Below are 12,142 nucleotides of genomic sequence, written 5' to 3'. Positions count from 1 at the left end.
TTATATAGGCTACACCAATGTGACGTTTAGGCGGTTCATTTAACTATTATACGTGATGTATGTTGTTTTTTTGGGGGGGGTAATGAAAGTGTTCCAAAATGCGACATTAATTTCTTGACGATCTAATAATATCCAAATCCAGATATTTATGTTTATTTTTAGTGAAAACCTTTTTTTTCTAGAGTGAAATCTTGTGATTAATTTGTTTGGCTGTGTCAAGAAAATCGTGATTATTCTGTTTAAGAATGTCTATACATCTACAAATGTGATTGATGTGCAAAGCTTTACTATGGTTCTTAGTAAGGTTTATAATGTGTGAAAATTCTAGTCAAATAAATACAATTCTGCAACTTGTGGGCTGAAGTTACTTCCTATTGGAATACGTAGCATCTGTTGGAAGACATGCTGGCAAAATTGCACAAATGTATTATTGAGTAAAAAATATATGCCTGCGAAAATTAATTTAATGTGAATGTTGGTAATTTTTGTGAGTGACACTGTCATAGAAAGTTTTGTTTACTGATGCAGAGTAGTTATAATTTTCTTAAGTTATTAAATGATTGAAATTGTTGGCTTTTTTGTGGCAATAGGATGAGTAGTGTAAAGGTTACTGAAATCAAATGTTTCTGTTATTTTAGCTTTTAATCCTTTCTTTACAGTCAGTGGAATTATTGATAATAATGAAGTTAAATATATTTATTTGAAAATGATTATTACAAGTAAAAGATTTATGACATGTAGCAACTATAATTTCCAAATTCTTGGTTTACAATCTTCAAAATCAAACATAATCAGTCAAGTGATAGAAATATAATAATTTATCATATATCTAAGCTTGTCGCTACCATTTGTTCATACCTTACAGATTTTATTACTATCTCTTCTGTAAATAATTATTCTCAAATGCTTTAAAGAACAATTTTAAGAATTTGAATAAAAGGTAATAAAGAATATATTGACATGTCTAAATGAAAACTTTTTCTAGTTTTATTTTTGTGACTTTAGGGATAGACACCCTTTATCAGGCAGTAATGAACATGTTACAAAGTTTTCATTTAGTCATGCAAGTTTATTCTTTATTATTTTTTATCCAAGTTTTTTTTTCTTGCATTGTTTGAAACAACACTCATTCAATAATTTTATGAACTATATGTTTCAAAACTTTGTGTACTGATTTTACTCATTTCTATATTGTGTGGTTAAACTTATTAGTGAATTTTGTTTTCAGTTACATAACATTTTCTCATTTTACTGAGATTTTTTAATACCTCTGGAGTTTCTTCTTTTAAAACCTCTTTTGTTTTCTTATTTTAGAAGTACCCTCGTGCCCAGCTTGAGGTTTGTGGATGAAAAATAGGGGCATATCCACAAATTCAGGGTAGATATATCTCAATTTTCACTTTGATATTCAATTACGAATGTGCCTGAAAGACCATTTTCCTTTATTTTTAAGTTTAGTCAGTTAAACCATTTGTACTGTTCACTGTATGTTGTTTCATGAAAAATTAAGATTATAAATATAAGATGTAGATTGTACTCTAGACTAGTGACTATCAAACTTTTTTGTTTGTGGACTGCCTAATGTTTTTACTTTGGCAGACCACAATGGCATATATACATTATGTTACCCCTTCTTTTGTAACTTTTACATACAAGAACCACCTGAAGGAAGCCTGTGGACCACAGATTGTGAATAGTTGCCATATATTAAACTGTTGATAGTGTTATTTCAAGTAATTATGTCAGTGTAAACATTTATATACATTTCATTTATCAAGTACCAGAATAAACTTAACACATTCGCTGCTGCATAATAAATTAAATATCATATATAAAAAAAACATTCAAGAAGTGCCAAGTCTGTGTCCCAAACTCGTATGTCACAAGAGAAGTTTGGCTTTGAAACATAATTGTCTGTGACCCATCGGTGTGTCACACGGTCCATAACTAAAGGTCAGTTGTGAGGCACATGGCAGGAAACGTTAATTAAAATTGTAATAGGAGAAAGTACTTGATTAACTCTGTGCTTTTTTCCTCTCTTAATTACAACAGGCCTCTTGATGGAAATTTAAATGTATGGTTCAGCTATTCAGTTCTAAGTTTGATCCTATATTAGTATATCGAATGTAAATGTAAGAAACATTAGTTTTCTAACTGGCTAGCTTTGTAGATAAATGTACAAGATTTCAAGGTTTGTTACAAGAGATTGACATTTGTTAACTTTTGACTTTTAAAATGTGGAAGACTGATATATCTACAACTATTACACAACAACATACTGAAAAGTAAAATTTTTCCAACAAGATAACAGTATATATATATATTTTTCCAGATATTCACGTATACATTGCTTTCTTTGAATTTTAGAATTTTTTCTAAAACTACATGTAACAATGTTCTATTCACTTACACTGGTATCTGCTAGAATACAGATTCTGTAAACATTATGCAGGGAATAAATCAAACATGTACAGTAAAGGAAAAGACAAATACATCTGAAAGTAAATGAATCTTTACACCCAGTGGTATATGTGTTTAGAAGACTAAAATGGCTGGCTTGTAACTTCATATTTACTTGAACTGGCTGCTGGGGTAAGGAGGAGTTGTTTCAAGATGAGATCAGAGCCAATTGACAATAATCAAAATACTTCACCCTTACTCAGGCGAAGCCTGCAGTATTCAAGAAGTTCCTAGGTTACATGATTCAAACAACAGTTTATATACAATGTATATCTTTAAAAGGATTACTACATGTTAAGGACCTTGCGACATCTGATTAATGAACGCATGATTAAAGACATGCAGAAATGGCATGGACCTTTGAAAATAAATTATTTGAATATACCTCAGTATAGATGCATTCTATACTAATTAGGAAAGGATTAAATCAACTGCTATTTCAGCTATGCTGACACTTCATGTTTAATTTATTCTCACTAGTTTTTTTTTCAATTCAAATTATCTTTTTAAGGTTTAATGCAGCAAGTTTTATCTTTCTTTAAAATTCTTTTTTGGAGAACAAAAGAAATGAATTATCTGTGGTATCCTAAGGAAGGGGTACAGTAATTTTATATATGTGTGTGCGCGTTTCGAATTGATTACTATTATGAATTATTTTGTATGATTTAACAAAGTAAGACATTTTCTTTGTGAGTGAAATGTGAACAATGCCAACCTATTATTAGTATCCATTTATGTGTTGAATCAGCTTTGAAATTAGTAACTGATTATATTCATGATTTGAACTGTTAAGATTATTGCTATTAAATAACCATAATATATTTTCACTTTATTTTTGTCCTAATTCAAATTATGAAGCCACTCACTAGTTAATTTAAGGTAGTATATACCCTTTACATAGTGTTATTTAGGTTTTGGCCTTTTTATCAGAAAAAAACATCTTTATACTATGCTTTTTATATGAAAATATATTGAAATAGGTACAAAGACATATTCAAACATGTGTTGTGTAACATTACCACTATGGCTAATTTACATATTATAAAAATAAAGGAATACAAAAGAAATGTCTTGTTCCTGATAACTTCTACAAACATGACTGAATGTTATGTTTTTTCTTTTTGTCTGTCTGGTTAAAACACAATTTTTATTTTTTTTTAGGCTCTTCACTGTTTTACGTAATGCTGATAAATATCACGCACACACAGGTCATTCATCATTGCACTTACTATTCAGTTTCTTTTTATAATAAAATTACCATAGATGTAGAATAAATTTATAACTGAATGAAATTATGCATTTGACTTACTGCTAAGAACTGTTTAACATTAGATACTAGCTTAATAGATGTGATGCTATATACATTGGATGTACATAATTACCTGGATTTTATTACATTTAATTTACAGATAGGGTGATAAACTGTAATAATTGTAGAATTATAATTTTGAACCTTTAGCATTTGTGAAGAGTGATCGCCCCCATAAGTTCCCAGGCCTGAAGATTAAGTACGTACGTGGTGCAGACCCAGTGATCAAGATGTTTGATGGAGCTGGACATGTACAGGAGGAGCTGAGTATCCAGAAATGGGATACTGATACTGTAGAAGAATTCCTTAGAGGACATCTGGAGTAATATGACAATTGAAGTTTTCATCTAGCTTACTTTTCTAAATGATTTTCAGATATAACAACTTCAAATAGTATGTAAAAAGAATTCATGTTTCTAAGTTTTAATAATTCATACTTGGGGAAGGTTATTTAGTTTATGTCAACACTGCTGCTTTATTACTCCTGCACTTGTATGATTTTTCTCCAGAAAGTAATTATATTTACATATATGCTGTGTCACATAGCTTAAGTAGCTCAATAAATATTAAAATTTACCAAAGTGAAGTGACAATTTTGTTTACTTAATCAGTAGCTTTAACACAGTTGTGTTTAGTTACCAGTTAAAGGTTAGACTTTATTAGGATGCTACTTTTTTTGGATAATACATTCTTCTATAATTATAGTTCAGACTTGATTTGCAGAAATGTAGTATTTGCTACATTCTAAAATCATTATACTTATTGTTCTTCTGGTTTTTCTTTAATAATGATTTAAAATAATAAAATAATCAAAGCAGAGTATTGTGCACAACTGTCATCATTATGTAACCAAGCTGAACAGTTCAACTGATGACATCTTGGCAAAAAACCAAAGGAACTTGGAGTGCTAAGGTTGATGAAAAGAATTGTTCTGTGTACTATGATGTTTGTATGTGTTATTCTTGACATAAAGTTAAATAAATACCCTGTTATCATAGTGCAGTGTGCAGAAATCTTTACTACTAAGTTTATATATATACATTTCCACTAACACACAGTAAATATCGCACAAACTCCTAAGCACCATTTTGAACCTTAAGACTGATCATTATTTCATTTAATGGTTTACAGGCTAAATAACACTGGAAAGTGTTTCCTACAAATGTAGTAGAAAAATAGACATCCTTAAAATATGCTAGCAGCATTCATAATTATATTTTTGAACAGAAAGCTTAGACTAGTAACATACAGGCTAAATATTTTTCACAGAATACATTCATAGACCAAGAAATGATATACCTGATAAAATACAAGTGTACATTATATTTTTAAGCTGATAAAAGCTACAGTTATTTGTAATTCAGAATGCACATTTTAGCTTTAATCTTCAATATTACTGTAACCCTGCACGTTTCATTATGTTGACAACAACATTTTACTGTTATTGAGTATAGGTATGTTTGTTTTTTCAAATGGGGGTGACGTGCTTTTACTTTCCCTAATTTGAAAATACTAATTATATTTTGAGCATTCCTCTGATAAACATTTTAATACATATAAAAACCATAGGAAAAGTCCAGAGATACAAAGTTCAAATAAAATGGAATTAGTTAGTTTTTTTGCAGCATTATCTAGTTGAAAATTATTCTGTATAGAAATAGCACAAGTTCAACGATTTTATAGTTTACAAAAAAGGGGGAGCCTCCTACAAATAATTTCTTCCCATTTTTGAAATAAGTTGTTTTTTAAAACAAATCCTACAGAATATGGCTAAAGAATAAGCACTGTAAAAAATTTATCTACTTTGCCCTATATGACATACTTAGCTAAAAGACCATTCATAATTTTAAGAACTTAAGTTGAAAAGGAAAAATTGACTTATATAGAAATTGCACATTTAAGCAAATGAAATTTTTATTTTACTTCTGTAACATCCTCTAAATGCACCCAAAGTAAAAATGCATTTCCTGTAGCAAAATAAAGTGCATAGTTTATGAAAAACCGACTTAAAGGCACATGAACTTAGTACCAAGCTGAATGAAAAGCCATGAAAAAACATAAAAATTGAAAAACAAGTTTTCAGATAAATCCCAAAATGAGAACCTTAGACTGATCATTATTTTTTGTGGTTTACAGCTTTTAAAACTTTTCTAACAAAAACAAGCTGTTTAATACTGTAAAAAAAAATGCTTATTGAATGTTTCAGGCAGAAATATTGAAACATAAAATAAGGAATAAATATTAAAACTGATCACCAAAAGGCCTGGATGTAATGTTAAAATACTGTTTTGATTGGTGGTATTTGGAATCCAGTAAAAGCCAGATGAATAAAACTAATATCATCCAAGTAGTTAACTGGCTATATAATGCTGGTTAATAATTTTTTCTTTTGTATTTAAAAAGCTAACTCCTGCCAATAAAGTACTGTACATACAAAATTGATGGATAAAATTTGAACCAGTTTTTTTATATACCTTTTCATACAATATATGCAAGTAAAAACTTTAAAAATCTTATAAGAATAGACGTCAATCAGTATTTCAACTATTTTAAAAAACTCTTAATATTCAAAGTATATCTTGAAACAACAGTCTGAAAGAAATTGTTACTCAACTTCATTGGATATGTGATGATTAAAATTTAACTAAATTCTTAAATTACTGTGAATACCAAAACAATTATCTGGAAATTTATTAAAAGTGGTGTTAAGGATGTTTAAACTGCTATATAGTAATAGTACATGCTAACCGAAACATTCCCACTACAAATATATTCCATATAAAAACTATTACAAAATTTCATATTTTAGAATTTCACTTCACAATAACAAGTAGAATGAATTTTTTCTTTTAACTGACATCAAGTTCAACAAATTAATTCCTGCAACTTAATAAACTTCTTATTTACAGATAACACTTTTCATATACATGGTGGCTACATCCACAAATTCAGATAAATGCTTTTAAAATCCAGATTTGTTTATTAATAATACATATCATAAAACATTCTCTTATTCATTCATTTATTTAAAATATTATATTTTCACCCTAAAAATAGCCTATTCCAAGCTCCAAATCATTGGAGTAATGCAATAACCATACTTAAACTTGATGTTACTTTTATAGCCATAACCTATTTTCACAATAAATTCAAACATCAATGTACTGTACAGTCTAATAAAGGAGATAATAGTAATCTATTGCACAAATGTTGAATTAGCAAGAACCCCTCCCTCTTAAGTTTAGAAAAGTGGTATTTTCCCCTCCAAAAGATCTGTTTTTATCATTTTGAAATTTCTGTATCACTTATGATTTAATCAAAAAAAGTTTTAAAGAAATTTGACAGTTTTTTTGTATGTGTTTTAAATATATGTTTGGTACTCTTCAGTAACATTGTTCACAGAAATAAAATGTACAGCTTGCAAGCAAATTATGCTTGAATTATTCAGACTGTTCTTCTGCAACAGCAGTCTTCTGGTAGCTTTAACCCAACAAACCATTTTCTTCATCCAGGGGAGAGGCAGCTTTTTTTGAAACAAAGGTAGTAAACTCATTAGTTTGAGCATCCAGAAATTCAACAGTGTTAAGGAATGTCCTTCCATTGAATCCTCCAACAGCATACAAATGATTTCCAACAACACAGATTCCAACATTGGCTCGACAGGTCGTCAGGTTTGGCCCAGAACTCCATGCATTAGTCTGTGGATCATAGATTTCTACACTTGAAAGTGAACGAACACCATCGTGACCTCCTACAGCATATAGCTTACCTACCACACAAACAAAAACAGGTCGTTATCCCAAACATTTCATTCATATTATAAAAATAAATATTTAACATTCATTATTTAAAAAATCAAAAATTTTTTAAACCATACCATTACAGACAGATACTCCACAACCTCGACGTGCTGTGTGCATTGAAGTAACAAAAGACCACGAGTTAGTAGAAGGGTCATATTTCTCCACAGAGTTAATGCAGCTCCAGGAGTCACAACCACCAACAGCATACACTTCTCCATTCATAGCTCCAACTCCAGCTTGGTATCGACCTAACTTATTCAAGTGATTGTCATTTAGTTTCTGAAACTTCATAAATTAATATCAGGATAATTTTTAGTGCTAAAAATACATGGCATTGTTTCAACAATCATAACTACAGTATTAGTTTTATAATAGGCACTAATTTTTCCTCCATACAACTGAACTTTAAAATGTCAAATAGGTATCAAATTTTATGTAGTTCCATATTTACACATGGATTACACCAATTAGCATTTCACAAAAAGCTGGTTAAAATCATGCTGGTATTACAGTAGTGGGCAGTGTTTTTGTAAGTTAGAATTTGAATGGTTTTTTAAAATCTGGTTTTTAAGTGTCTAAGCCTTTTTAAGATTCTTCTACTTGTATATTAACTCTTCTCATACTGAGTAAGTCAGTGTGACTGGCACAAGTGTCATCATAACTAAACAAATAAACTAAAACACAATTCTATTTGAACAGATTACTCATTTTAGGAAAAATTTAAAAATAGGGTTTTCATTAATTAGATATAAATACCAGAAACATATAATATCATTGTTTATACATAAACCACTTAAGTTTCAGTTTCCCCATTATAGTAATTCTTAAAGTACACTGTAAAAAACTCATCCAATCACAATTTAGTGTAAACGAAGGGAATCAACAACAAGAAAAAAGAGTATTGGCTAGAATATCGGCTACATTTCACGATAATGAGTACAAGAAAAAAAAGCAGCATTACAAAGTTTTGATAAAAATTAGCTGGAAATAAATAACAAAACAGAAAATTGAAAGTTTTTAGTAGCAAGTTTAGAATTTAGAAAATAACCTGTTTTTTATTATTAACAAGTTGGAAACTTCAAGTAGATGGAACTTTTAAAACTTTTTTTTTTTGTAACACACCGAATGCACTAAACTATTTTGCACGACTTCATAGAAATCATAATATTATTTATCACATACCAACTGACAGAGGTGCAACATTCATCCACAACTGAGTTTTAGGATCATAAACTTCACAGTGAGTCAAGCCTCTCTGTCCATTCCAGCCACCAATTACAAATATGTTCCCATTTAAGCAACAAACACCTGAAAGAAAACACCAAGTACGAAATACTGCTCCATTTATACAAACGATTGACTAAAAATTCCACCTAAACATTTCATGAGAGAATAATTTCACCAATTTCTGCAGAAAGGAAAAATATAAAATTAAACAAAGTGCATCATAGATTTGCTATTACAGTACTTTTACTGACCTACTTTCTCCATTTTGTTGATACACTCAAAAATAGTTTTAAGCAACACCAACCTAAAATTATATATAAAAAAGAATGTATCTACTAATGTGAAAAAAGCCGACTGCTTATAAAAAAAATCTCCACTTGAAAATAGTACTTTTCATGATCACCAAAGACAAGCCAATAAAATAAACCTATGATTTTTTTCATTTAAAACTGTTACTTCATGTACAGGTGCTACTTTGAAAGACATGGAAAAATGTAGAAAATATTTATATTTAAACTATTGTGAATCAGACAAATATCAATATTAGCAGGAAAGAATATGAATTAAAAATAAAATTCTACTCTGATGTGTTTCAAGAATATTTTAGTTTCTGTCTATTCCACATCTTAAATAATTACATACAGATGGTATATATTATGCCTCATGTACATATTCTGAACAATGTACACAAAATCTTGCTTGCTGGAACATTTTAATAAATTGATAAATTCAGAAATCAAAACAACATACAAAAGAACATCATTTCTAGTTGCAAATCAATCACCAGCAGTAACAAATTTTTAGAAACTAATGAAAGAAAAAATACCAAATGGTCAAATGACATTAATACCATAAAACCTTCCAACCTGTATTAAGCCAACAGTACCAGAGCATACAGAATATACATATCTCAAATGTTATGACTAAAGAGAAACTACATCATTTTATCAGTTGGGTACTTTCAGACACATAGCTACAATTTTTACTTTGTATCCATGTGACAAAAGAACTCTGTTTTTATTTTAAAAACCTGAAAATCTGAGGATATATAAAATACACGAATTATCAGCCACAATAACATACAACTTTTCCACCTCACAATAAATACAAACTACATCACAGACCAAGGATTAATTAAGGGCTTCAACAATAACAAATGAATTTCTCTGTGCTGTTGAAATCAAACATCAATTTGCAGAACATTTATTGGTTGATGACATCCTGGCCAAAACTTAGACTTAAATTTTGGAAGACAGATGATCAGGAAATAGTTGTTTTCAGGTCAAGACTTCTGTACATACCTCAAATGTTGTGATACCTAAAACATCAGAGTGGAAGAAATACCTTCTCTGTATCAATTAATTGTTTTTCATATTTCTTCAATTAAAAAGAAATGTGCAGAAGTACCAAAACATACTAAATAACTGTTTGCATTTCACATAATGGAAAAATGTTAATAAACTAACAAACCGAAGTTACTACTACTTGCTTTAAATGAATGCTACAAAAATGGGGAACAACTGTAAATTTATGATCATGCTTTCTTAAAACCAAAAATTGTATTACAGTACAAAAAAGTATACAAACTAGCAACATTATTGAAGATTTTAAGTGTACTATTGTCAATTCTAAACTGACAAAAATATTAATATAGAAATGAAGTTTTATTCACAGTTCGCTCACATAAAATAACTATTAAAAATATTAACCCATTTTGCATTTCATACAGCTTACTTTCTAACTTCTTAATAAAACTTTTCAGGTTGGAAATAAACAAATATTGTAGTTTTGAAAATACTTATCTTCTTTTTCATGCTTTAACTTACTGAGTTACCTCAATCATGCAATATTCTCACTTCTTTTACCTTTCATCCTAACTGTGAAGTGATACAAGTCTGTAATTAACTTTTCTTTTTATTATACAGTTTTCAATAGAATCTTTAACAGCAAAGCTTTTTTAAAATGACCCTATATAGTAGACATGCTCACATCCTGATATCTCATATTTAACATTTCTTCAAAATTGTTTTGTAGAGATATAAACATTTCATAGAATTAATTTTTCTAAATTTTTAAAACCAATCTGTCAAACTTTGTGGGAACAATCTCTAGAAAATTGTCATGTTTATATATTCCAAAGAAAAGTAGATTTCCATTCCATTCAAGTTACTCTCATGTGAACTTGTAAGTTTATGACTTGGTTTGCTGCTTTTTTGTGTGTAATCCAGCTGCATTAGTTACAATAGGAATTTCAGAATGCTTCTTAAAAATCATGTTAAGTTAACTGTGTGCACACCAAGAGGAAATAGAGTTTCCTCTATTTTATAAGAAAAAATGTTACATGGCATTATAAGATATTACCTACCACAATTAGACCTACAAATACTCATTGATGGATAAAGTTTCCAACCAGCAGTAGCAGTGCTGTAAACTTCGACAGAGTTCAATTCCTTGGTTCCATCTGATCCACCAATGGCATATACTTCATTGTCTAAAACTGTGATGTCAAACCTGCCACGGGGTACTTTCATAGACTCAAGTTTGGACCACCTGTTCGTAAAAGGGTCATAAAGCTCAACAGTTCGTAAGCACTCCCCTCTGTCATATCCACCTGTAATTAGATAATAAAAACTTCACACCCTAGAGCACATGTAATATAATTAACCTTTTTTCCATTTTGAGCATTTTTGTCAAGCCAAATGTTGATCTGTCAAAACACCTAACATCTACTATAAAATACAGTTTACAATCTATGTTAATACACCAGTTTTCATGCATAAATTCAATTGTATTGGTGAAAAGGATAATTGAATATGTAACTGATATACTTGATATCTGTGAGTAAAATGAGAAAATGAATATGCTACAGCAAGTTGGATCAATTGGGTAGACAGTGTAAATCATTCTAGATACATGTAACATTGTTTGTTAATTATTAAACTCCTCACATATCACTAGTGTTTTGTATTAGTATTAGGAAACACTTTTTAAAACGTAATTTTTAAAATAACTTTATCAACACATCACTTAGGAAATTATATTATTAAATATAAGGATTTATTTAGGAAAACAACAGGATTTAAAGCACACAGAAATAAAAAATTACATTTAATTATGATACTGAACATGTGGTCAAAACGTTCAAAGAAAAAGTGAGTGACTGTTCTTTCACCCAGGAGTGTTTCATAGTGAATATAAATACCCGTGTGTGTGTGTGTGTGTGTGTGTGTGTGTGTGTGTGTGTGTGTGTGTGTGCGTGCGTGCGTGCGTGCGTGCGTGATCGTGTCGTGTCGTCGTCGTACGTCGTGTCGTGTGTGTGTGTGTGTGTGTATAGTAGTTTATA

The 12,142-nt window shown here is 29.8% G+C and overlaps 2 protein-coding genes across 3 annotated transcripts in view; one reads left to right on the top strand and one right to left on the bottom strand.

Moving 5' to 3' along the window:
• The window catches only part of LOC106462120 (selenoprotein F-like), a 14,139-nt gene extending 9,373 nt beyond the window's left edge, over positions 1-4,766 (top strand). Inside the window, exons 3-4 of the mRNA XM_013922009.2 lie at positions 1,315-1,378; positions 3,920-4,766. Coding sequence (XP_013777463.1) covers positions 1,315-1,378; positions 3,920-4,095 — 240 coding nt within the window. The 3' untranslated portion in view covers positions 4,096-4,766. The remainder of the gene's footprint in view (positions 1-1,314; positions 1,379-3,919) is intronic.
• Positions 4,767-6,125: 1,359 nt separating this feature from the next.
• Positions 6,126-12,142, bottom strand: part of LOC106462119 (influenza virus NS1A-binding protein-like) — a 40,176-nt gene continuing 34,159 nt past the window's right edge. For both annotated transcript variants that reach the window (XM_022389259.1, XM_022389260.1), the window contains 4 exons: positions 11,165-11,410; positions 8,755-8,880; positions 7,647-7,820; positions 6,126-7,538 (listed from right to left, as the gene is read on the bottom strand). In XM_022389259.1, the coding sequence (XP_022244967.1) occupies positions 7,252-7,538; positions 7,647-7,820; positions 8,755-8,880; positions 11,165-11,410 (833 nt within the window). In that variant the 3' untranslated portion in view covers positions 6,126-7,251. The remainder of the gene's footprint in view (positions 7,539-7,646; positions 7,821-8,754; positions 8,881-11,164; positions 11,411-12,142) is intronic.

This window comes from Limulus polyphemus, unplaced genomic scaffold (genome assembly GCF_000517525.1).
Source record: "Limulus polyphemus unplaced genomic scaffold, Limulus_polyphemus-2.1.2 Scaffold1098, whole genome shotgun sequence".
NCBI lineage: Eukaryota > Metazoa > Arthropoda > Merostomata > Xiphosura > Limulidae > Limulus > Limulus polyphemus.
The sequence above is the reverse complement of the archived record's forward strand: the minus strand, read 5'-3'. Positions and strand labels throughout refer to the sequence as shown.